The 26,981-nt window shown below is 46.4% G+C and overlaps 2 protein-coding genes across 2 annotated transcripts; both read right to left on the bottom strand.

The window, feature by feature from the left end:
• Nucleotides 1-2,565: 2,565 nt before the first annotated feature.
• Nucleotides 2,566-7,397, bottom strand: CCDC86 (coiled-coil domain containing 86). Its single transcript, XM_083416595.1, has 4 exons — nt 7,072-7,397; nt 6,449-6,578; nt 5,320-5,394; nt 2,566-3,105 (listed from the first exon to the last, which is right to left on the bottom strand). Exons 1-4 carry the CDS (start codon nt 7,302-7,304, stop codon nt 2,986-2,988), a joined length of 558 nt encoding a protein of 185 aa, XP_083272721.1. The 5' UTR covers nt 7,305-7,397; the 3' UTR covers nt 2,566-2,985.
• A 601-nt stretch (nt 7,398-7,998) lies between these two features.
• Nucleotides 7,999-25,135, bottom strand: LOC310666146 (membrane-spanning 4-domains subfamily A member 15-like). Its single transcript, XM_083416803.1, has 8 exons — nt 24,929-25,135; nt 21,781-21,953; nt 21,430-21,549; nt 20,293-20,349; nt 19,329-19,481; nt 16,506-16,622; nt 13,213-15,784; nt 7,999-8,251 (listed from the first exon to the last, which is right to left on the bottom strand). The coding sequence occupies exons 2-7, from the start codon at nt 21,949-21,951 to the stop codon at nt 15,776-15,778; spliced, it is 627 nt and encodes a 208-aa protein (XP_083272929.1). The 5' UTR covers nt 21,952-21,953; nt 24,929-25,135; the 3' UTR covers nt 7,999-8,251; nt 13,213-15,775.
• Between the last annotated feature and the right edge of the window lie 1,846 nt (nt 25,136-26,981).

Here is a 26,981-nt window from a genome sequence, read left to right as displayed (position 1 = left end):
AATGTACAGGATGAGTCCTTTGAAAGAGGCCCCGTGGATACAGAGTAAAAGACTCACCCTGTGCATGCCAGTGTGAGAAATGATTGTGTGAACTGCCGGTGCTTTTTAAATGGGTTGCTTCGCTTTGTCATATTTGTCGTATTTATCAGTTAGCTAGATGGCATTTTAAAGTATTTAACCCCCATTCTATAAGCTGCCTTGAAAGGTCAACTAGCTCAGGGAGACAGCATAGAAATTGATTAAATAAATAAAATACAGCTAACACCAGTAGAGGTGGTACGTGATTGTTCTAAACATTATTGACCCTGATTTAGAAAGCTTACCTTGCTGGCTAAGAAATTGTGTATGCAGTTTAGATACAAACGTGCAATTTGATTTGCAGCCCCCAGTGTCACATGTGGTAAACACACTCACCCAAGTCATATAGAAAGAAGAGGCGGAGGTCCAATTCTAGAAGCAAAAGGTGGGCACTTCTACTCTGTGCATCCCATTTGCTGTTAAAGTCAGACCTCTAATTTTGCAAATGATACAGAGCTACAAGGGAGCTGTGATGTAGGTAGCCAAGTTTGTTGAAGACACCAGATTTTTCAGGGTATATAAAACAAAAAGGAATTGCAAATGAGCTACAAAGGAATTTATCCAAACTGGGTGACTGAATCCCATTTGCCATTCTATGGCCCAGTGTGAGCTTAGTTCAAAGTGATGCCTTATACAGGGTCATTTTGGTGATCTATAAATGGCTTTTGGTGAAATTGTTTTTCCAGAGAGTGAAGACCTTGTGTATTGTCTACCACAGAGCCTTCGCCCCCTGTAACTGTAGATAAATCTGTGTGAAAAATATATACCGTAGCTCACATGTAACATTAACTCTGCCCCTCTTTCTTTGGTAAGATGGTTCATTCTGAATAGAAATAATATTCTAGCCAACTATAAGATATACTGGATGAGGAAATAATTCCCTCTAATTGCAAACTCAAGGAGGGATGTTTGAGACTGTCTTGAACTGTTTTAAAGCATCAGGCAAAGACTTTTCCCTTTTCCCTGGTTCTTGGACCTTAGTTTGAAGTGCGACATTGTGGCCTTATTCAGTGGGGATGGGATCTGTACATCCTCATTTTTATTTGTATAGCTGTGTTTTTATATTTTTATCAGATGTTCTTAATTGGTTTTAATAATGCAAGTTGCTTTGTGTCGTCACTCTGTGAGAAAAGTGACATATTTTTTGTTACTATTATTCTCAGCAGAGGGCTTTGTAGGGCTTCTGGGAAACAAAGAGAATCCCAAGGTTCACAGAAGTTAAACATTTTGGGGGGGTATCTATGGGGGGAGGAACACCCCCCTCCAAAAAATGAAAACCAGGGAGTGCAGAGGGAATGAAGAATCTTGGGAAGGGGCATGGCTGGCTGGTGCCTTCAAACAAGAGCACTCCATGCTACGTTTAGGTGTGCTTATGTTGCGATATTTCACACTTGATGAAGATAAAGTTGTTTCCCCCTACAAAGGGCTGTAAATGATTTTTGCTCTAGTTCTTCTCAAGAGCTGTTGCTTTGGACAACTCTGGGTCTGTTGCAAAAAGGTCCCTTCAAGAGGTAGGGAAAATCGGGCATTGCGGGACCTCTGCTGTTTGTCCCTCAGAACCCAATATTTTCAGTAGTGGAGGGGGCTGACCATTTCTACCCTGCTCCACACGAATTCTCCAAGAGACCTAATTCATGTCGATATTCAAAGCCCCAGATCAGTAAAAAACGAGACTTTGCTCTCTGCAACTAATTTGCTTTTCATGTTGGGCAGCCAAGTATGGGGTAATCATTGACAGATACATTGGTCCAGGTGAATGGACCTTAGTTTTTCATCAGGCAAGATCAGGATCACATTATGCAATGTACAAAAACTGAACCACTCCCCTTCCTTATTTTCTGAAAACAGCAGAATCATACAGCAAGCTCTTTCTGAAACTGGAGGCTTGTACAACAGCTCTTGTTCACACCCCTTTCTCTGCTCATAAGGAGATTTGCTGGATTGGAGTCTTAGCCTGGTTGAACATATGCCAAAAAATATGCCGAAGCTTGAAAATGTTCCCAGCTAATCAGAAGCAGGTCCCCTCCCCACAACAAAAGGATCACTACCTACTTCAGAAGCTTACAGAAAAAGCTTCTGGATTTGAGCCAGTGTGGTGCAATAGCTAGACAAAACCAGGAGACCGAGGTTACCCCTCACTCTGCTGAAACCCATTTAGCCATGAAGCTCATTTGATGACAATGGGCCATCTTCCAGCCATTCTGTCCAATATGGTTGTTGTGAGGAGAAAAGTTCCACATAAGCTGCCTTGATCTCCTTCAAGGAAAGTTTAAGATAGCAATGTAATAAAATAAAAACAAAGTGTTTTTTTAGAGTGACTTGTGCCATTAATAAAAAATGCTGAAGCCTGAGGACTTCCATGGAAGACAAGCACCCCCCCCATGTAAATACAGAGAGGAGACTTTCATCACTAACCTTGACAGTCAAGCCACAGTCATTAGCAATCGCCTGACACCACAAAGCTAAAATATCACACAGGTGCATAAATCCAGAAAGCAATTATTTTAATAACTGCAGAACCAGTCAAATGTCCCATTCCATCCCTAACCCAGAAGAATACCTTTACAACAGCAACCAGGCTATTTATGATCTTTTATATATAACCCTACAGTCTGGAAGTTGTGAATCCTCAGACAAACCCCTTTAGGGCATTGCCCCATTTCATAAAGTCTGGGGTCTGTTGCTATCCTGGAGAACGTTTAGTTTTTAAAAAGATGTCTAAGCACTTCACTCTGGAGGATTCTGCTTTGCCATCTCCACACAAAAGCAAAAGGGAGGCTTCTCTGGAAGAACCTGATCTCTGGGGCCAAGAGAAGCCAGGGAGCAAACCAGCAGTGCATCTGGCCAGCGCATCTCAATAAGTCATTTTCCATTTACGGAGAGTAGGGAGGGAGACCCGTCTCGGCCTCATTCCTTGGCTGCTTTGCGCTGCGTTTGGCGTTTCTGCAGCAATGCCAGTGTGTCCCGCTTCTCAATGCGACGCAGTTGCTTCTTCTTTGCACGCTTCAGTTTTGCTGGATTCCGAATCTGGAGGAAGGAGCAGAAAAGAAATGACCGTGGTGCTGCCAGCACTCTTGTATATGAGACTTAAGAACTCTCAGGAAGAACAAGTCTCCTACTCTTCACCAGAGGCTTCAGAACAGGGATAGACAAGACTTTCGACTTGGGGATGCACCCTTTGATTTTTACTGGATCCAGAGATCCACCAACCACAATATGAACTTTGAAAATAGTACACTTTGAATGAAAGGATTACAAGTGCAGGAGATTGATCCTGAGTACCAGAACTGAATTCACAGTTCTCCCATGCACCTGCCCATCTCCAATACACACTCTTCATTTCATCAGTATAATTTAGGATGGATGGAGGGGTTTTTAAAGGTATGTGTGATACCACTAAACAATTGGGGGTCATGCATCTTTGGAGATGTTCTTCAAATTATCCAGAGATCTGCAAAAGAATCTTGATCTATCATTTGGCACGCACATTATGTCCTATATTGTTTTATGACATGAGACTGAAGATTTTGTGAATACACCATTATTCTTACTAATAAAAGGTAGGTAAAGGACCCCTGGACAGTTAAGTCCAGTCAGAGGCGACCGGGTTGTGGCACTCATCTCGCTTTCAGGCCGAGGGAGCTGGTGTTTGTCCACAGACAGCTTTCCGGGTCATGTGGCCAGCATGACTAAGCCGCTTCTAGCGCAATGGAACACCATGGCGGAACATTACTATTTTTAATATAGATCAATTATAAGTGGTATGCAGGAGAGAACGATGAGTGAAACTTTGGAAAGCAGCTCTGGAATGGTGCCAGTCAGGAAAAGCGAAATATGGTGGCCAATTGCTGTAAACAGGACTGTTTTAACGAAAACATCAGATCAATGACATCTCTTGAGAGATGAAACTGCACATCCAGAAAAGCTGTGCCCATTTGCCTAGACCTGAAAGGCACCATGATAAGGAAACAGATTATGACGTTTGAGCCACACAACCTGAAAAGGCCTTGCAATCCTGGGACCTAGAGGTATTCAGATGGGCATCCGAAAGATGATGCAAGTGCTTTGCGAGCCCAGAAACTGTCCATGTCAGTCTTGCAATCCACAGATTTTAAGAATGGTGAAAATGATCCATTAATGAAACAAAGTCCTTTCAGCACCCCAAGGATAGGAGCTGTAGTCATCTGGAGGGCACCACGTTGGCTACTCCTGAATTAGATACTATTCTTGCAAGATTTTGGCTCCACCCCATTCTTGCATTGATCAGCAACTAGGATTATAGATATTCATCCACATTCACATGGTATTAGTCTGGCTAGAGTCTCACTCATTTTGCTGTACAACATTGTATCTCCATGACTACATTGGGCAAAAAAATCCTGCAATGCAGGGGGGTTGGACTAGATGAGCCTCTTGGTCCCTTCCAACTCTACGGTTCTATGATTTTCTGACTTGGAAAACTCTTGGGGCTAGACACTCATGGCTTGACAGATGTTGCCATTAAACAGTTACATGCAAGGGCTGGTCTGAAAGAGCTTGTAGGGCAGTTACTGTTTTGCATAGCCTCACCCCTGCTCCAGGCCATTGCTTCCTATGCTGCAGGGTTGCACTGTGCTGCCATAACTCAATGGAACCCGCAAAACATCAGCAGCTCAGGCAGTGGTGCTTTCTATAAAACTTGGCTTGGTGACGTGGCAACTGAAAGTAAGGTCTGGGCCAGTGCCAATAGTATGCTAACACCTCCAGGAGGCATCCTGAAATAGGCCCTAGAAAATTAGGGGCTTCTCCACTGGGTTCTTGGCTCAATAAGTGGTGGATATATAGTAATTGTAAGGTGAAATAAGCAGCCTCTCCATCATCCAACCACCATAAAGACAAGCTTGAAGCTTCTGTACTAAAAAACAATTTCTACACCTCTCTCGGCTCACTCTCACTGGAAACAGAAATGGTGCCCTAGTTTTAGCAGATTTATACGTAAAATGCGTGGGTTAGGCTAAACTCAACCTAGGGTAAGTGAGGGTTTGGATAAACTTTGTATATTTGTTAGATGAAAACAGGCCCACACCTCCCCTAAACACTCCTCAATTAGCGGCAACTAGAAACATGGTCTAACATGTCATTTCTATCAAGATAAGCGCAACACGGAGAGAACAGATGTTCTGTGTTATTGCAGCAGTGCTTCTCACAGAAGGCAAGTTTCTTCTTCAAGAGAAAACTAACGACTTAAAAGGGGAGACTCACCACTTGCACAACCTCTGCCTTCCGCTCATTCTCCAGTCTTCTTCTTAAGTTTTCTTCCCTTCGCAGTTTTTTCTCCTGAAGGAGAAGACAGTGAAACCAGCTATATGTATTATTTTAGAGCCACAACAGTGGGAATTTGAACCCTGATCTCCCAGGTCCTAGTCCAACACTCTATTCACCACAGCACACTGGCTTCCTAGAGTACTTCTGCTATGGGACAACTATATATATTAAATAGGCAAATAAGGGGGAAAGCCAAATGTCACTTAGAGGATCTGAAATATTTTCCTTGAAGCTTGAATTTGTTTTATTCTGGATTCTTTTATTTGATGTTTTAATGTGTTGGGGGGAAATCCCAAAGCAGTTTATTTAAAAATATAAGGCAGTACAGAAATGAAATGAAATGAATAGAATAATAAAGTTAATTGGTGCCTAGACATTCTGTTGTGGCGACCGTAACCCAGGTTTAAGGGCATTGAAAATTAGCTTATATATCTGAGTTTCTAACACTGCCCAGAAGAGAGGACATGTGTCACAGCAAAGAAGACCCTCTAACTTACTATTGCATAGTGGATAGTCCTTGAACATGAAGGGCTTATCCAAATATCTTAACCTGTCGGCAGAACAATACTGGAGTGGGGAGATGCTTAAAGTATTTAGGTCCCAAGTTTTATAAGATAAGTTATCAATAAAACTTTTGAGTTCAGATTAGTAATATTTTGAAAGACAGTGCAAATCTTTCAGTACATGTACGGCTTCAGTCAGCTGCTGCACTTAATAACCAGGGAGTTGCCTGTATGCTAACTGTAGCTTTCATGTTGTCTTCAAGGGCAGCACTGCATGCAACACACGGCAGTAATCCAAGAGAGGTTATCAGAACATGTATTACTGTGAAAAGCCTATCCCAGGTCCAGGAATGGCAGTACCTGGCGATCTAGTCAGAGCTGGCACTCCTAGCTACTTAAGACACTTGGGTCTCCAGCGACAAAGATGAATCTAGGCACATCCTTGGGTGACACACCTGTTCTTTCGAAGGGGACCCGACTCTATTCAGAACAGGACATCTGCCTGCTTCCAGACCTAGGAACCACTATTCAACAGACCACTTTATATCACAATTTTCTCTCACCTCACGCTCCTTTCGTTTTTCTTCCACCAACTGCCGTGCAAAATCTTTGACTAGTTTCTTTTCCTGACGTTCCTTCATCTTGCGTTCCCAGGAGGTACGCAAAGGCTTATCCAGAGTCATGAGAGAAAACCTAGCAAGGAGAAAACGGAGCCATTACCAACCACTGCCATGAGCGTAAAACCATACAAAGGCTTTAAATGTATAGGCGTTGGCTTTAAACATATACACTATTTTATTTTTTTTGCTCTTAACTCTTTTTAGTTATTTTTAGCGTGATATGGTTGTTTAGAAGGTGCATAATAAATCGATGATGATAACTAACAACTCAAGTGAAGCTTGTTTCTAAGTTCCTGTTCAACAGACGGGGCTACACACTTTGCAGGCCATGCTCTCCACAGACTGGCAAAGACACTGTGTAGAACAATCGAACTATTCTGTGGAAACGATTGGAGAGGGCTTATTTAAGCATTGCAAACCACCTGTGAGTCAAATTTGTTTCAAAATCAGAACAAAAATTAACTGCACGCCACTTGCTTGTTAACCTTCAGTTTGCACCATACGCAAACGCAGTAAGTAGCGCAAAACAAGGTGCCGCCGCCTAAAGGCGAAGATCAAACTCTCACCGCTTCTTGCCGGTGTCTTTCCATACCCGCCCCGATTTAGGCTTTCCTCTGGGGATGGCGGGCGCCTCCTTCCGCTTCGTGCCCGGGGCAGCTGTCTGCGGTTTCCCTGGTCCAGCTTCTACCGAGGCGGCCGCTTCCTCGCCGTTCCCGGGCTGCTGGACCTGCTCTCTTCGGTCAGCATCGGAAGGGGGCTGCTTACTCAGCGGCTCCGCTTCAGAAACAAGCGCCGCCATAGCCCGCTCGCCGGTTCCCCCGGAAACTGCTGCTCTGCCTCCCTCCACGTGGGAGAAATACAGGGACGTCCCCCTCGGATGACGTTTCGTCCTCGAGTATATGCGTAGAGCAACGCGAGTGGTTTGTTGCGCCCAGGTGCGTGAGGGAAACGGGGGCGGAGACAGCCATCTGACCGCAATTGGCCAATTGTCTTTCGGAGCGAAGAGATGCGGTCTTACCCGTTCCATAACAACAGTTCCGGTTTCCGGTTGTATTTGGTGTGATTTTTGACATGCGGGGCAACAGCAGCGGAAATACACGGAACTCAAAAGGGTTGGAAGTTCACCTTGCAGCGCATTGAAATGATCGAAGAATGAATAAAATAAATAAATAAAAAGATTTTAAAAATAAAATAGCCCTTGATGACCGGCGCACACTCACACACCCGCCAGTGCATTGCAGGGGTTGGACTAGATAACCCTTGTATGCATACTGTCTTAAAGGGACTGTTGTGATTTATTTATTAAAAGGCAATTTGGCTGCAATCTACAAGTTGTTTTACTTTAGCATAAAAAGGAGTGGAGACTGTAAGCTAAAGTTTTCACTGTAGCTCTCAGCAGCACTAATTTTAATCGTAAACATTTCATTTCTAGATCTGAACACCACAGACGGAAGTAGCAGAACCTGCACACGAGCATCCATAAAAGAACAAACCACGGGGAAGCATTGACATTTATTAACAAACCACTTCACACACCAAAATATATTTTAGTCTGAATGCAGAAGGCACATGGCAGGTGATGCATAACAACATTCAATTCAATAATCAGACCTGAGATACTATATAAAAACTAGAAAGTTGATTTGGACTAGACACAAAAAGATTCTGATAAACACACAATGCCAGCAATATATTTCTCCAAAAAATATATATGTGCAGTAGTTTAGGAGCTTATTTCCATACATACTGTTATGTACTGAGTTGAATAGGATCCAAACTGCAGCAGTCTGATTGGTCCTAGAACAATAGGATCCAAAAGGCAGCAGTCTGATTGGTCCTAGAACAATAGGATTCAGAATGCAGCAGTCTGATTGGTCCTAGAACAATGCAGCAGTATGATTGGTTGGCAGGAACCACCCAATCATGCTCCAGATAGAAGTGAATCCACAACCTGATTGGCTTACAGTAGAATTCCGGAATTAGCCAATCATGTGCAGCCCATTGTGTAAATAATGTATATAAGGCAGATACTTTGAGGGGACTGCCATTCATTCCTCCTCACCACTATGAGCTGAATAAAGAGCATGAAATCACTTTGCGACTCTGAGTATATTTCACTGGCGACGAGGATGGGATCCCGCTGAGCTGACTGCCACACACAGCACCGCAGCACCGCCACCTGCCGCACCGCTGCCTCGCACCGTGTATCCAGGCTTCAGCTCCGGGACACAAGGAACTCAGAATGGCAACCAACAGCAGCTTCTCGCCGTTCAACCCAGCATCTGGAGACTGGGAAGCGTACGCCTCCCGTTTCACCTTCCTGCTAGAAGCCAAAGGGGTCACCGATGAAGAAGACGCCAAGAAGAGGGCAATATTCTTCAGCGTCTGCGGAGAGGAGACGTTTGAAATCGCCCGGGCTCTCCTTGCGCCTGAAGACGTCGCTACGGTTCCATACAAAACAATAATGGAGCAGCTGAAGGGGCACTTTTCGCCACAGCCCTCAGAGGTGGCTCGGCGAAATGCCTTCTACGCAAAGCGGCAAGCCCCTGGGGAAACCATAACTGGGTTTGTGACCTCTCTCCGCCAAGCCGCCCGGTTCTGCAACTTCTCAGAGCTGGAGAACATGCTTCGTGACCGCCTCGTCGGTGGCCTGAGGGATGAGAAGCTGCAACGGCGCCTCTACGCTAAGAAGAACCTAACGTTCCAGGTTGCTCTGGAGGAGGCCCTGGCAACGGAAGCTGCCGAGAGGTCGACGCAAGAGGCACGGCCGAGCCAGCCGCCCCAACCGAGGGTCCACCACGAAGACCTCACCGACGACTCAGGATCTGACAGGGAGGAGGTGCACCGAGTACAGCAGCGCACTCAAGCAGCCCACATACCACAGCTGCCTCGACGAGAAGGAGGAAACTGCGCAAGCTGTGGAGAAAGTCACGAGAGGAGGACCTGCCGTTTCCGCAACGCAGAGTGCAGGCAGTGCAGAAAATCGGGACACATCGCCCGGGTGTGTCGGGCTCGGCCCACCCGACGGCAGGCATCAGATGACCAATCCAAGAGCCCCAGGTCCCGGGGCCCAACGCACCAAGGCAACTCAACGGAGCTCACGGACTTCCAGGTATACCAGTTGCCCCACCCCAACGTAGAGAAAATTTATGTAGAGGTACAGATAGAGGGGGCCCCATGCCGCATGGAGCTTGACACGGGTTCAACTCTATCCATAATCTCGGCAAGGACGTTAAGGAAACTGTGTCCTACTGGGGGTCCCAAACTCAGGCCGGCCCCATTCACCCTCCGGGACTTCCAGAAACGTAAGGTCCCCACAATGGGGGTGGGGACCTTCAGGGTGCAATACCGAGGGCGGACGCGGCAACTGGACTTGCTTGTGGTCAAGGGCCCCTACATTAGCTTACTGGGATTGGCATGGTTTGGACCACTGGGGCTAGCCGTCACCGGGGTGAACCACACTAGCTTACAAGTGGACGTGGACGCCATATGCAAGGAATTTCCGGGGGTTTTTGATGGGAAATTGGGACAGTATACGGGGCCCCCCATTGCTCTACAGCTTGACCCCGCAGTACGACCAGTCAGGCTCAAGGCCCGCCGGGTCCCGTTCGCCCTGAAACCCCGTATAGACGAGGAATTGGACCGGCTCGTGGAGCAAGGAGTGCTGGAGCCGGTGCCTAATGCCCCCTGGGAAACCCCAATCGTCACACCCGTCAAGCCTAATGGTTCGGTCCGCATCTGCGCAGACTACAAATGTACCATAAACAAGGCCCTCACGGCCCATGCATACCCAGTGCCAGTGGTCAGCCATGTCCTTGCCACCCTGGCTGGGTCGAAAATTTTTGGCAAGCTGGACTTGGCCCAAGCATATCAACAGCTACCAGTAGATGAGGCCACAGCAGAGGCACAGACGATTGTGACGCACAGAGGAGCGTTCAGGGTAAAGCGGCTGCAATTCGGTGTCAGCGTGGCACCAGGCATATTCCAGAATCTAATGGACTCTCTCCTTAAAGGAATCCCTGGCGTCACCCCCTTCTTCGATGATGTGTTGATTGCCGGGCCCACACCAGAGGAGTTTGAGGACCGCCTCCGCACCGTTCTGCACCGTTTCCAGACGGCGGGTCTCAAGGTGAAGCGGGAAAAATGTCTACTAGGAGTGCCTCAGGTGGACTTTCTGGGATTTATGGTGGATGCAGAAGGGGTCCACCCGACTGGGGACAAGGTACGGGCCATTTGCGATGCCCCAGCGCCCAAGAACAAGACTGAGCTTCAGGCCTTCTTGGGACTATTGAACTTTTACCATTCCTTCCTTCCCCACAAGGCAGCGGTAGCAGAGCCCCTACACAGACTCCTGGACAAGCGGGCCCCTTGGGTGTGGGGCCAGCGCCAGGAGGCCGCATTCCAGGCAGTCAAGGACTTGCTTGTCTCAAACTCGGTCTTGGCACACTTCGACGAGAGGCTGCCGGTGGTGCTAGCATGCGACGCCTCACCCTATGGCATTGGCGCTGTCCTGGGACACCAACTCCCGGATGGAAGAGAGGTACCGGTGGCATACTTTTCCCAGACACTCAATGCAACCGAGCGGAACTACTCGCAAATCGACAAGGAGGGTCTGGCAATCGTGAAGGGAGTAAAAAAATTCCATGATTTCTTGTACGGGCGGCCCTTCACCGTGGTGACTGACCACAAGCCGTTGCTTGGCTTGTTTGCCCCCGAAAAGCAGACCCCCCAAGTGCTGTCTCCTCGCGTCCTCAGGTGGTCAATTTTCCTTGCCAGCTACCAGTATGCACTGATTCACCGCCCTGGGAAGGCAATGGGCCATGCGGACGCCCTCAGCAGGCTACCACTACCGGAAACAGGCCCCGACCCAGCACCTGCACAAGAGGTTATGAGCCTGGAGCTGCTTCCCGACCGCCCCATTCAGGCACAAGAAGTTGCACACCATTCCAAGAAAGACAGGGTCATCTCCCGGGTCCTGGACTGGGTGTGGAGGGGATGGCCCAGCAACAGCCCTGGGCCAGAATTCGCTGGCTACACAACTCGCAAACATGAACTGTCGGCCCACAAGGGGTGCCTGTTATGGGGAAGCAGGGTCGTTGTTCCCCAGCCCCTCCGCAAAAGGGTCCTCACAGCCCTACACGAGACACACCCAGGGGTAGTAAGAATGAAGGCCCTGGCCAGGAGTTATGTGTGGTGGCCGGGGATCGACGGAGAGATAGAGGCCTGGGTCAAACACTGCCAGGCCTGCCAAGAATCCCGCCCAGATCCCCCAAGGGCCCCAGTCCAGTCCTGGGAGTCCGCCCGAGCACCATGGTCACGCCTGCATGTGGACTTCGCTGGCCCCTTTCAGGGGAAAACATTCTTCATAGTGGTGGACTCCTACACCAAATGGCTGGAAGTCGCACTGGTACCGTCCACTTCTGCATCTGCAGCCATCCGGGTACTACGCAGGCTGTTTGCAACCCACGGGCTCCCTGACACTCTCGTCTCAGACAACGGGACTGCATTTACGTCAGGAGAATTCCAAACCTTCACAGCGCAGAATGCCATCCGCCACATCCGTTCGGCGCCATTCCACCCTGCCACCAATGGCCAAGCAGAACGCATGGTGCGGACCACCAAGGACACCCTTCGCCGCATGACGCAAGGGGATTGGGAGTACCGCCTTGCCACATTCCTTCTAGCACAGCACAGCACCCCCAGCTCAACGACTGGCCGGAGCCCCGCTGAACTACTAATGGGTCGGCGCCTTGCAATCAGATTGGACCGCCTTCACCCCGATAGAGCTCAGGATGAGGTAGTGGTGGGGGAAGGCAGGAACCCCCGGACCTTCAAGGCCCAGGACCCAGTGTACGCAAAGAATTTTGGGGCAGGCCCTGCATGGGTACCCGCCACGGTCACCAGGGTCACTGGCCCCGTGTCGTACGAGGTGCTAACAGATGGGGGGCAATGCTGGCGCCGCCACTGCGACCAGATACGGCGACGATTCCCGGGAGATAACCAGGAGGCGGCGGACAGGTCAGAGGAGTCCCAAGGGAACAGTGGGGCAGTGAGGCCCATAGAGCAGCAGGGGCCAGCAGGAGAGGCAGAATCAGTAAATACAGAGAGGACCCGTGAGGCCGAAAGGACACCAGAACCAGAACCACGACTGAGCGAGCCAGTTGCGCCAGACCAAACAGCCCCATCACAGCCAGCATCCTTGGAACACGAGCCAGAACCGGAACCCCGGACCAGGGAACACCAGAGGCCGCAACGCACACGTAGGCCGCCAGCGTACCTTGAGGACTATGAATGCGACCTCCCGGGCAGGACTGGAACTTAGAGGGGAGGGGTGTTATGTACTGAGTTGAATAGGATCCAAACTGCAGCAGTCTGATTGGTCCTAGAACAATAGGATCCAAAAGGCAGCAGTCTGATTGGTCCTAGAACAATAGGATTCAGAATGCAGCAGTCTGATTGGTCCTAGAACAATGCAGCAGTATGATTGGTTGGCAGGAACCACCCAATCATGCTCCAGATAGAAGTGAATCCACAACCTGATTGGCTTACAGTAGAATTCCGGAATTAGCCAATCATGTGCAGCCCATTGTGTAAATAATGTATATAAGGCAGATACTTTGAGGGGACTGCCATTCATTCCTCCTCACCACTATGAGCTGAATAAAGAGCATGAAATCACTTTGCGACTCTGAGTATATTTCACATACTTTAAATGGATGCAACAATTCATCTTTATATACTTGGTTATAAATTGAAAGGCTCTCTTTTATTGGTATTTTCTGTAAAAACAAGTGCTTGCTCTTCAGTTTCACTGCTATAAAAAAATGATAACAATAGAAAAACTAACACATGGGCTGTTTTTATTTTGATCATATATTTTTGTGGTTTTTCATTTTGATTTTGTTCTGTGAACTGCCTTGAGATCTCCAGGTATAGGGCAATATATAAATCCAATAAATAATGATGATGTCTCCTAAAGTGTGCACAGTCATTATATGGACTCTGGGCTATTTTTTCTATAACAATAATATGTCTGAGAGGATGGTCTGCCTACACCCAGCACAGTGAATTCACTGAGAAATCAAGTTATAAAGCCTATCCTGGTTGGTAAAAAAAGGTAAAGGACCCCTGGATGGCTAAGTCCAGTCAAAGGTGACTATAGGGTGTGGCGCTAATCTCGCTTTCAGGCCAAGGGAGCCAGCGTTTGTTTATAGACAGCTTTCCAGGTCATGTGGCCAGCACGTCTAAACCGCTGCCATGACAGAAGCCAGAGCGCATGGCAACGCCATATACCTTACCGTCACAGCAGTACCTATTTATCTACTTGTACTGGTGTGCTTTTGAACTGCTAGGTTGGCAGGAGCTGGGACAGAGCAACAAGAGCTCACCCTGTCATGGGGATTTGAACCGCCAACCTTCCAATCAGCAACCCGAAGGGACCACAGCGCTACACGTTCCCTACCTGGTAGGTATGCTTTTAGGATGTTGAGTGGTGATAGCACTGGCATTCTCGAATGCTCCCCAAACCGAACAATTCCTTGCAACTACAAAACTAGCACCTTAGGAAGAACTATTCAACCTTGTCCCCCAGAAACAGCCTTTTTGACTTAATTCTGCTGATTGCCCAAACTGCCACACAAAGATTTAAACATTTTTTTCTGCCTCTGGAAATAATACTGTATGATATCACAATGTGGACAAGCTTTGACAAACTTGTTTGCATGGTATGAATACGGAATGTGTCACACTGTTCTACCTAATGCACTTTGGTCAACATCTCAGTTGTTACAAATGCAACACATCATCAATGCATCTTACTACTCTTTGATCCCATCCCTTTTTATAATGTAACAAAAGTAAACAAATTTAAGCAGATCTCTCTCTCTTTCAAATATCAACCTTTAAGCCTCCAGATGAGGTTTTTGGATAACTTTTTTTTAACAGCATCTCCTTCATAATCTATTGAGTACTTTCATGAAGTAACTGCTTCCCAGTTACAGTAGAGGTGAGCTATCGTAATCTTACCTCTAGTGAATTTTCTCAGGCAGATTTTCAGCTTTCTAAGAAACATCGTTGTGGGAACCAAGGGGAACCAACATGTAGGAAGATTGGAAGCTTTTTCATACCAGTCAGAATGTTGACCTTTCTAGCTCATTATTGTCTAAAGTGACTGAGAGCAGATTTTCAAGGTTTCAGACAGTAGTTTCTGTCTGGAGATGCCAGCGACTGAGCAATTTGCATGCTGTGGCTCAGAAGCCCATTGGAAAGTCTGATTGTGCTCTGAAGAGGTAAAAGAGAACATTGTGTTCTTCTTCCCTTAACTGCCCCTGATTCTATACACTCAGAAAGAAGTCACATTCTTCACTGGTATTTATTCTGAGAGTAAGCGTCCATAAGATTGCAGCATTACAGTGCAATTGCATGCATGTCTAATTAGATGTAAGATCAATTGGGTTCAATGAGATGTACTCCCAGGTGTGTACAAGATTGCTGCATTAGGGTACCAGGGGACCTGAAGAATGAAAGGGATATAGTGTTTGGTATGTGGGCAAAGACTTAATCTATCTTTCTTCTCTGGTTGCAGACAGGCTGAGATGCTGATGAAATGTTTTCCAGTGTGAGAATGCTTGATTTAATGTGAACTGTTCCTGTGGAAGAATATGTGTTGTGCATTCATTAAAAACCCACATCAGTTTTCCCTGCAGGAAGATCCACATGCAGTTCTCTAACCAGCTCAAACAGCTAGATATTTTCTCGAAAAATTCACAGCACTTTCCCTTCCAATATAGTGAGTGCTTATATGAGTCTCATCATCACCACAGTGTCCATTTCATTACCACAAACCTAAATTTCATGTTGGAATAAGCGCAGACAATCTGTTTGGGCTCTTTCTCCTCACCAAACCCAGGAGAATTTAGAGACCAGACTGTTGTCTTCCAGGAACACACAGGAAAGGCCCAAAATGTAAACTTTGTAAAAGGTACAGAGATTTCCCTTTCTTGATAATGCATGAAAGTGAAGAGAAGTCTTGGATTTGGAAAAGCTTCTTTTCAGCTTATGTGGCAGGACCCAAAGAGGAGGGTCACAGGCAAGTTTATAGTTTGTTTTCTCTTTCTAAAGAAAGCCAGGCAAGAGATTAGCAGGATTCCTGCAGTCCATCTTGGAAAAGGTGAAGTGTCTGCAAGAAGTTCACAGCTGTGTAGCTCTAAGCAAGAGAGACCTCTATAATTGCTGCAAATGGTGTACCGAGAAGTGCCAAGAGAAGCCTTATCACGATGCCTGGAAAAAACAAGAAGAGCAAAGTTGGTAATTGTTCTCTGCAAGCTTTACCCATCCTCTACCCAGACACAACTTTTGCCTCCTTCTAAAAGAAATGTAAGAGCCAACCCTTTCCGGGGAGAGCCAGGTACCACTGAAATCCCTGCAAAGAGGGAAAGCAAGGATCACAAAAAAATTTGAAATTATTTCATTGAGATCAGATTCTGTTCAATTTTTGATGGGAAAAGGGCATAACTCAAACCCATATCAGGGAGGGGGGAGAGAACACATTTGAAATTTACATTCTACTACCAAGCTTATTAGGGGATGCGGGTGGTGCTGGGGGTTAAACCACAGAGCCTTGGACTTGCCGGTCAGAAGGTCGACGGTTTGAATCCCCACGACTGGGTGAGCTCCCATTGCTCAGTGCCTGCTCCTGCCAACCTAGCAGTTTGAAAGTACGTCAAAGTGCAAGGTGTTCTGCTCTGGTTCGCCAGAAGTGGCTTAGTCATGCTGGCCACATGACCCGGAAGCTGTACGCTGGCTCCCTCAGCCAATAAAGCAAGATGAGTGCCACAACCCCAGAGTCGGCCGCAACTGGACCTAATGGTCAGGGGTCCCTTTTTACCAAGCTTATTATTTTCTTTCCACATAGCTGAGTGAGGAACAGTGTTGATTTAGGGCTGGCTTTGTCCCAGCCACAGCAAACCTGTGACAGAAAAAGGCAGGGATTCACCCTCACCATCTGCCGATAGAGTTGTTGTCGTGCAGATCTGGATCCAATTACCAGGGCAGCGACAGCTATGAACAGTTCAAGAACCGAAAAGATGATAAACACCGCATTCAGACCATATATCAGCTGTGGGAAAAGACAAGAAACAGTTGCACGGGTTGCTATTTATACAGCTCCAGAATTGAAAGCACAATCAAAAACCCATTGCTTGGGAGTGCAAGAGTTAACCTTCCAAAGCAGCTAAGTCCTGTGAGGTCTCTTTCAGTAACACGGATTTGAAAGATTTGGAAGAAAATACACCTTCAGGGACAGCAAGGTGAACAAATCTAAAGAGGGTCTCCATGCTGAAGCCTAACGGTTGAAAGGTTGACTTAGGCTGTGTACACATGACTAGTTTGAAACACAGCCAGGCTGTCCTTTTTATCAGTTGAAGCTGGTTTGAGGTGAAAAGTGCATACAAAGTGCATCATAAGAAAGGACAGGATAGATAATGGATTGCGTCTAGTGTCGTGTGCACACTGTTTTCCACTAAGGTAAAGGTAAAGGTACCCCTGCCCGTATGGGCCAGTCTTGACAGACTCTAGGGTTGTGCGCCCATCTCACTCAAAGAGGCCGGGGGCCAGCGCTGTCTGGAGACACTTCCGGGTCACGTGGCCAGCGTGACATCGCTGCTCTGGCGAGCCAGAGCCGCACACGGAAATGCCGTTTACCTTCCCGCTAGTAAGCGGTCCCTATTTATCTACTTGCACCCGGGAGTGCTTTTGAACTGCTAGGTTGGCAGGCGCTGGGACCTAACAACGGGAGCGCACCCCGCCACGGGGATTCGAACTGCCGACCTTTCGATCGGCAAGCCCTAGGCGCTGAGGCTTTAACCCACAGCGCCACCCGCGTCCCTACTGTTTTCCATTACTTTCCATTAAATGTTGTTCTAGACCTTGTTGGAAGGGATAATTTAGGAATATCTCTAAATAACCTTAACTTTATTCCTGAGAATTAGGAAGATTGCAAAGGAGCTCCCCCCCCCCCATATTCTACCCTTACTCCAGATACTTGGGGTCCAATCACATAAGCAGGATTTTATAACTGGACCCTTGGCAGGAAAACATGGGAGGAATAAACCTTCAAATCCAAAGAACCATGTACATTATGTCTTTTTTATAGCAAGAGACCTGTAGACACACTATGTAATTGAGGAACTATAACCGCCAGGCATCAATCCATTATTTCCCTCAACTACATTTTATGTAAGCTAGTGTATTTTCCCTTTGAGAATTTTTCCTATTTCTGTGCCTACTGGAATGGTAACAAGCTCGCTTTTATTTATTTTCAGTACTGATACTCCATGCTTTTGATCCACCAGGACCCACAGAGATGTAGTATGTTAAGACAATGCAAAATAACTTTTAATCTATATATTCACATCAAGAAAATGGCACTACATCAAAACCAAAGCATATCCAGTTAGCACCATTCTAGCCTGACAGATCATTCAAAACATCAGATTTTGATCTCCAGCTGAAAGACAGGCACAGTTCAGGCCAAGGCAGCCCCCTTTTGAAAGGTCACCCCAAAGCAGCAGTGCTATAACTGAAAAGGCTCTGAAAGGCAGAAAGGACATGGACCTCAGGGGCAGACTTGAGTGTACATGAGCAGGCAGCTGTGGGATGACGTGATCCTTCAGGCATCCCATTCAGACCCAGGTTAGCACCACCACCCTGACTTGGTAACAATGCATATGGAATGATACGCTTGATACAGCAAGTTCCAATTAGAAGTGTGGCAGCATCATTTTGCACCAAGTGACATTTCTTCAAGGCCAACCCCATACTAAGTAGCTCAATAAAACACCACCACTATTCTTTCCAAGCTTGCCACTAACCTTGGCCCAGTATACCTGAAGGAGCATCTCCACCCCCGTTGTTCAGCCTGGACACTGAAGTCCAGCGCCGATGGCCTTCAGGCGGATCCCTCACTGCGAGAAGTGAGGTTACAGGGAACCAGGCAGAGGGCCTTCTCAGAAGTGACGCCCGCCCTGGGGAACACCCTCCCATCAGATGTCAAGGAAATAAACTTTTAGACTATCTGACTTTTAGAAGACATCTGACAGCAGCCCTGTTTAGGGAAGTTTTTAATGTTTGATGTTTCATTCTGTTTTTAATCTGTTGGGAGCCACCCAGAGTGGCTGGGGAAACCTAGTCAGATGGGTGGGGTATAAATAATAATAATGATAATGATAATGATAATGATAATGATCATAATAATAATAATAATAATAATAATAATAATAATAATAATATTTCATTGCCTCATCTGGACACTTCTTTAATTTTGTTTGTTTGAAGTTGAAAAGGTGATTGAGCCAGCTGTTCTTTGTAGCTAATCCACAGACAGGTGCAATATGTCTCCATATTGTGCTAAAATATCACACCAAAAAATAAATTTTATACAAAATGAATTTTGATCCACTGGGAGATACTATGTCTTTATGCTCCTTGTTGGTCACTGACAAAGTCTTGTGAGGATTAATAAAGCCTCTCACTTGTGAATTAGCTATTTTTGGCTTCCTATAAGCCAATGGTAAGGCATAATTTTTGACCAAACTGTGGGAGGCAGTGGAAGACAGGAGTGCCTGGCATGCTCTGGTCCATGGGGTCATGAAGAGTCGGACACGACTAAACAACTAAACAACAACACAAAGGCAGAATTATTTCATTTAGGCACAAAACAGTTCTGAAGAATCTCTAGATGCCTGAAGCCTTTGCTGAATCAGATGACTTTTAGCAAATTATGGACTGCTACTACATGCACATGAAGAGATGGGGGAAAACTTACCTGAGCAGAATAGAAGCAATAACCATAATGCATATCAGAATCGTCACACAAATCTCCTTGTTGATGGGTTTGTGCAATCTCAGTACTATGGAGGATTACAGCAACCAATGCAGCAACACAAACTAGCAAGTTGGCAGTGGAACTAGCTTTCACCTATATCAGTACATTGAAATAAAATAAATCAAGAGTTGCTCTATTACATCACTTCCATGTCTCTGAAAAGTAATCACCTACAGTTGGTTTCATAATTTACAGCCTTGATTTCTTTGGAGCCCTACATATGCATTCCTGAGTGATCCCTGTGCTCTAGAAGTTTGCTTTCCTGATTGCCAAGATTCACAAGTTTTTTTAAGGCCACAGATGGAGAAGCTGTGGCCCTCCAGATGTTGTTATTCCCATCAGCCCCAGCCCAAATGGCCAATGGTCAGGGATGTTGGGACTTGTAGTCCAAGAACATTTGGAGGACTACATTTTCCTCACCCCTGTGCAAGGCAGATTGCCTGTGATAGATTGCAGTGAATGTCCCAAATTTGGACTTTCTCACAACAACGTAGACATTATGATTGTATTAGAGAATTGTTAAACTGACTCACATATCCTACGAAAATAACCTGACCACCTCTCAGCAACTTCACCTTGCCTCCATTCAGTGGCGTAGCGTGGGTTGTCAGCACCCGGGGCAAGGCAAGTAATTTGCGCCCCCTAACCCGTGGATTTGCATCCCCTAACCCTAACCCCAGATGTTGCGCCCGGTGCGGCCGGCCCCCCCTGCACCCTCCACGCTACGCCACTGCCTCCATTACAACAATTATTTTAATTTGAGCTTTGTCCTCTTAAGGCCTTGGCCAGAACAAACCAAGGATCTGTTTGCCCAGCAAACAACCCTGAAGACGTATTGGCAACAGCTTTAGACACACCTTTATCATGTCAATTTTTCGAAAAAGATACCCGGGAGAATATTTACCAGCCATTGAAGATCTCTTTTCTCCATTTCTACCAACAATGACCCAGAGATCAGGAGCTACAAAGGGAAGGAAAAACCAAGAACAATCACCAGGCTGAGTCTCATTCCATACAGAAACTAGAACACAGAGACTCTCAAGTCAGGTTGCATTGGTCAGAAAGGCCAAAACCTTCTCTAACCCCACCACCTCCTAAGCTCACGCCAACCAGAGGCTTTTTTACATTACCAACTGAGGTTAGTAACATGTGAACCAACTCAAAAGCTATCTCTGTAAAGAGTCCTAAGCTTGAGTACTAAACAAACACTGTTGTTTGTGAAGAAGATGCAAGTACCTATTAGACAGAATGGCATCTCCCCAAATAGATTTGCAGCAGAACAAACACTTGGGCAGACCACAGGCAGGGGTGTTGAGTTTTCTTCTTTGGCGATCACTCGTGGCTGGGTAAGATTGTTTTCCATGAAAACGGTCTTAACAGTGAGTCCGTGTGGAGGCTCCACATGTCCTTCCACAGTGGGGGCATAGGTTTCTGGGCAGGATTTGATCACAGTGAGGGTTTGCTAAACATGCCTTCCTCTTAGCCCGTTTCTCCTTTTTGCCCTGAGTTCATGCTTCTTCAAAGTCCACGACACCTTTGGTAAAGGCTGTTCTCCAATTGGAGTGCTTACAGGCCTGTGTTTCCCAGTTATAGGTGCTTATACTACATTTTTAAAGATTTGCCTTGAGAGCGTCTTTAAACCTCTTTTGTTGTCCACCAGTATTTCACTTTCCATTCTTAAGTTGGGAATACTTAGAGTAGTTGCTTTGGAAGACGATAAGGCCACAGGTAGGGGTGTTGAGTACCTCATGTCTTGGTGCATCTCAAGGACCAACAATTTATTATGGCAGAAGCTTTTGTGGATTGTAACCCACAAAAGCTTCTGCCATAATATTTCTGTTAGCCTTTTAAGGTGCTGCACGATTCATTTTTGTTTTTGCTACAACACACCAGCATGGATACCCCAGTGGGAAATGGTTACCTTGGTTTAGGATTCAGCCTCTTTGTGGCTCTAGGCCTCTGTGTCTAAAATTAGAGAGGCCTCCCCAGAAGCTTTGGTAGGTGAATGAGCCTCCAAGCCTCTCAGCCAAAGTCTTCTTACCAAGATCCCGAACCAGAAGTAGAGCCCACTCTTCACAGTCAGGGTCTTTGAATCTTCTTGTGCTGCTGTCAGGGCAACTCCAAAACATATCTCTATAGCCCCCACGACGATCTGCACAGTCTGGAGGGGAAGAACAATGGTATTGTGGATCAGTAATCGTGGACAAGTGCTATAACCCTTGCCAGCTTCACCACCACTCTCCTTCTCCACATGTTAGCATTACCTACAAATTGTTCTGTTTCTAATCACCTCCCTCATCACTATCAGGAACATAGAAAGCTACCTTATAGTGACAGAACATTGGGTCCCTCCAGGATTTGGGCCTAGTTTGACAAGCCTATAGGGCCTTACCCCAAGGGCCTTGGGAAGCATATTCTTGGTGTTTTTGCTATAGGTTGGTGCACCGTGCGATACAGTGACAGTAGTTCCTGACGTATTTGCTGTGCCTGCTTCCTGCTGGCCTGGCTGAACGACTTTTGAGATGATCCTCACGTTTCCACATTCTGTCACAGTGGTGGACATTTCTGGACAAAAGAGAGGATAATGGACTTAGTAAGCAGGGGGTGAGCAGAACAAGGTGGAACCAGAGGCTGGTCATGACATGCACATGTATGCTCTCTACAGAAGGGCGCCACACCCCTTCTCTGCTGGCACCACCAGTCTGCAGTCGAAGCTATGTTCCATACATATTAGACAACTCATCCTCCAAGTTCCTATACTTATGTGGCCTAGATGGTACCATTCACACAAAAGCGGGAGACTTAAGGGAACCTCGAGGTTTGCAGAAGCGCAAAAAAAACCTCTAATAAGGACCCCTTGCTCCCCCATGCCCCCAAAATGACCAGCCAAAGGAGGACTAAGCAGACACAGTGGACACAGAATGTTACCTGGCTGTCGGCGGGTGAGACAGAATGCAGCATCCTGAAAAAGGGTGCGGCTGGCACCTTGACTAGGAGCGCTCTGCACTGCAACATTTTGTCGCAGGATGCACTGGTAGCACTCACGAGTGGATGGCGTCTCTTTACCTAAAAGGAGGTGTTATCTTCCTAGTTCTGTTCAGTTACACCTGCAAACTCTCAAACCGATTAAGGCTGCTGGTTGGCAGCCCTGAGCTATATGGCTCCACTGCGGTCACTCTGGAGAGCATCATTTAACATACAAGAATTGTGACGAGTTTCTTATGTCGTCTCCTCTCCAAAATACGCTAAAAACCTAAGAGGCCTCCATTCTCACCTGTAGCAGCAAGAGCAGTTCCTTCTTTGGGGTCTGCTCAGCATTTTAACAGAGGCTGAATAGACTCCAGTTTTACTCTCACTTGCCAGCTTCGGACACTGTTGTCCATGAAAGGACACCCTTCAAAGGAAGACCTCCTGCCAGTGTACTTGGAAGCCCCTTCTCTGGCCAAATATGGGCCGCAAGGGATGACTGGTGCTCTCTCACCCTGCTAACCCCAAGAACATTCTCTGGTTTCACCGAAAACCACGATGGGCTCGTCACTGTGGTCAAAAACTATCATGATAACTAATTCCTCCCTATTGCCTCATATTCTACACGGGATTGCTCAATTTGTTCTAATGTTGCAGTCCTAGCAGGAACACCCTTGGTTCCAGAGGGGATGGTAACATATTGTAAAAGAACAAGAAGTTAGGAAAGAGCAAAAGAGCAGCAGCATCACACCAAGGGCCTAGCTCTAGCCGACAGAGGAGCAATTTGCACACGTGAGCAACTGCATGAGTGGCATTAAAGAAATAATGCTGATTTAGCAAGCAGACCCCTGTGACATCTTAAGGGGACCAATTTATATATTTCTTCCTGCCATTGTTGCTGCCCCAAAGGTTTCTTCGTAAAGGCAATTTCCACAGTGCATGCATGAAACATTTGTTCATCAGCTGCCTTCAGTGATATGTATGCAACACCAATATTGCAGCTATGGTATCAAAAGGCAGCTGAGAAATGTGGTGGGAACAACAGGGTCACACTCCCTGACTCTCTCCCCGAGGTCATCCGTCAGGGCAACCAAGCAAGAGCAGCCAGGGTGGGGGTTGGGATGGGGGTCAGAAGCACACACCCGGCTTCTTGTTGGATATTCCGACTGAATATAGCCTGGATATTCAACTTTCACTTGTTTTAAAAAGTCTGTTACCCTTTCACTTATGGCGATGAAAGCAAAATGTGCAGGTCTACAGAGAACTTTAAGACTGTGTGCACACTGCACCCAGTATATACCACCTCTGCTGATTTGGGAAGTGACAGGCACACAACATTAACCAAAAAGTCCACACCTATCTTGCCCTTTCTAAAATGAAATATTTACATTTTGATGCATTTCCCCTCAAACCTGCATAGATCAGAATTGGGTGGGTGGGTGGGGGGAACCTAAAGAAGGATGTACTTGTGTTTTAAGCTGGTAATGCGTACACAGCCTAAATGCGCAAAGCTAAAATTCTGGTACAAAATGCTGACACTCTTGAGTCGCTCTTCTACTCTCTCTTTCTTCCTCTGTGTTTTAAACAACATTTTAAAAAGGCATTGATCTCTCTGGTGCAGACCTCCTCAGACTGGGGTGCAACCCAGAAATGGGTTATGACAACAGCCCACCTGTCCAAGACCTTGCCATTGCTTCAAATTATATGAGGTGACTAAGACATGGCACAAAAGGAGGGTGATTTGACAAGCGGACTGTTACGAAACTGGACAAAAGCAAGCAGAGAATCAGCACAGAAGCAAATACCCTTCTGCATTCTACATAAGACAAACAAGTCAGTCTCCAAGCAAAAGAGCACACAATTCTGACATCAGTAACGGCAATATCTAAAAACTGGGGCTGGGCATTTCAACCACTTTGTAACTGATTTCAAAGTGTCCATCCTTGAACACTTTTTTGCAGAGGGAGGCAACAAGTCATTAAGAGGTTTAATGCTGTTTAATTTTTTTTCTTCATTAAAACAACGGCCTGTGATTCATTGGTTTGTCCATGTCGAGATAATGCATTACCATCAACAACTCTTTTGTGAATGGCCACGGCTAACTACGTACTTATCCCTGTTTGGACTGCCAGTCTTGTATTTCTCTGTGACCTCACTGTTATGCTCTTCCCCCATGTACTACGGAGAGCACTTCACGAATCCGATGAATGGACTCTAGCCCAGGAAAGCTTCTGCCAGAATACATTTGTTACTAGTCTTTAAGCTGCCGCAACACCCTTGGCTGCTTCGGAAGCAAATGTGGAGCAGTCTATTTTTTTTTTTAAAAAAAGGCAACGATGATCAAAGACCGGAATTGATTCTCTCACGAGCTGTCAAATTCTCCTGTGGGGTTTCTTCTTTTTAGGGCGGGGGACGTTTCCAACAACTGTATCTGATGCACACACTTCCCCCCTGCCTTGGGGTTTCCACTAAGGTGCAGATTTACCCCCCACCTGCCACTCTTTCCTCCCCCAACCCCCCCAAAAAGCACGCTCATATTGAAGCAGGGGATGCAAACAGGAGGACAAGCTCACCTGCGTTGAAGTCGGGCTCGCCTGCAAAATGCGGGGTTTGCAAAGGTTGGTCTCGCCCTTTTGGAAGGCGCCAGGATCCGTGTCTGGATAATGTTTACCGCCTCTGCTTCTCTCTTGGTGTCTCCCGTGCAAATGGTCGCGAGGGATCCTCCTTGAGCTTAGCTTTCGCCTGCCTTTCTCTCCCTGGAAACGAATGGCCAGGATCCAGCAGGGGGCAGAATGGAGCTGATAGTTGGCTCGTGAACTGCAGTAAACACATTCTTGCCTACCTGCCAGAACCGTTACAATTATAGCTTTGTCAAAATCGGGGGCTTGGAGAGGGCTAGAGTGAGGGGAAAGAGAGGGACGCAACCTTACCGGTAGGTAACATTATTAGCATCGACAAAGGTGCGCAAATGTTGTTTTTAGGGCGTTCAAAATGCTTTTCGTGCATTGTTGCACGAAGTCATTGTTGCAGCAGCAGCGCTGCAAGGTCGGGTAAATATTATCCTCAAGTTGCAGATGAGCTGCGTGGCTGCTGAGGCTGAGAGGGGCTTCCCTAAGGAGTTCCTAAATAGGCTGGAGAGTTGAACTAGAGGCATTTGGTTCACTCTGAGCTGTTATTCAAGAACAAAATTGTTTACAAAAATTGATATACAGTAATTCGTATACAGCAGAGACATCACCGTGCCAACAAAGGTCCGTATAGATAAAGCTGTGGTTTTCCCAGTAGTGATGTATGGAAGTGAGAGCTGGACCATAAAGAAGGCTGATCACCGAAGAATCGATGCATTTGAACTATAGTGCTGGAGGAGACTCTTGAGAGTCCCATGGACTGCAAGAAGATCAAACGCATCCATTCTTAAGGAAATCAGCCCTGAGTGCTCACTGGAAGGACAGATCGTGAAGCTGAGGCTCCAATACTTTGGCCACCTCATGAGAAGAGAAGACTCCCTGGAAAAGACCCTGATGCTGGGAAAGATGGAGGGCACAAGGAGAAGGGGAAGGCAGAGGATGAGATGGTTGGACAGTGTTCTCGAAGCTACCAGCATGAGTCTGACCAAACTGCGGGAGGCAGTGGAAGATAGGAGTGCCTGGCGTGCTCTGGTCCATGGGGTCACGAAGAGTCGGACACGACTAAACGACTAAACAACAACAACAATTCGTATTGCTGCAGCCCTGGGAATTGTTAGGATGTGGCCTAGAGTCTTTGGAACAGGGTTCTGGATTTCTTGTGTAATCCCTCCCTTTAAAATTCTTTCTTTCTTTCTTTCTTTCTTTCTTTCTTTTACTTTGCTTAAAGGGTGGCTGGGCACACTGTGCGCACAACGTCTATTTAAAGCACCTGATCCCCATGCCAAGAATCCTGGGAATGGTGGTTTACCTCTCACAGTTACAACTCCTAGTTAAACTACAGTTCCCCAAATTATTTTGGGGAAAGCTATGTGCTTTCAGTGTATCGTGTGCATGCAGCCACAGAGCCCATGAGACTTCAGGCACCTGTCATCCTAATATACTCAGAGGCAACTTTACGTCATGGGCATGTGCCCCAGGCTTCCAGAGTGGTTTTACAGTCAATCCCTGTTCACCAGAAACTCTTGGAATTGTGGTTCTCTGAGAGGAACAGGAGTGGTATCATGGTGCTTTAAATGTATGGTACAATGAAGAACTTGATGGGATTGCCTCATGTCATATAATAATTGCTCAAACCATGGAAAAAGGAAAGAGATTTCCTAGAAATTCAGAGGAAGGCAAAAATGAAGAGTGGGGAGAGAGAAAGCACAGCAAAAATGGCGAAATGATTCAATGCTACTTTTTTATTAAAGTTTTTATTTGCAATTTCAACACAACAAAGTGTCAAAAACATATCATATTCATTATTTCCCCCCTCCCCAATATACCCTCCCTCCCCCCAAGACTTCCCTCAGCTTCTCTCTCTGATTTCTCAACACTTTACTCTCTGCGTATTATAGAATTGTATAGATCCTTATATTATCTATCTACCATATTATCGATCAATAAATTTGTGTATGTTTATTCAAAGCCTGCCAAGGAGTCCAGTTCATTTTGTTGT

Source organism: Podarcis tiliguerta, assembly GCF_965153285.1.
Source record: "Podarcis tiliguerta genome assembly, chromosome: 1".
Classification (NCBI taxonomy): Eukaryota; Metazoa; Chordata; class Lepidosauria; order Squamata; family Lacertidae; genus Podarcis; species Podarcis tiliguerta.
This window is presented reverse-complemented; position numbering and strand designations above follow the sequence as displayed.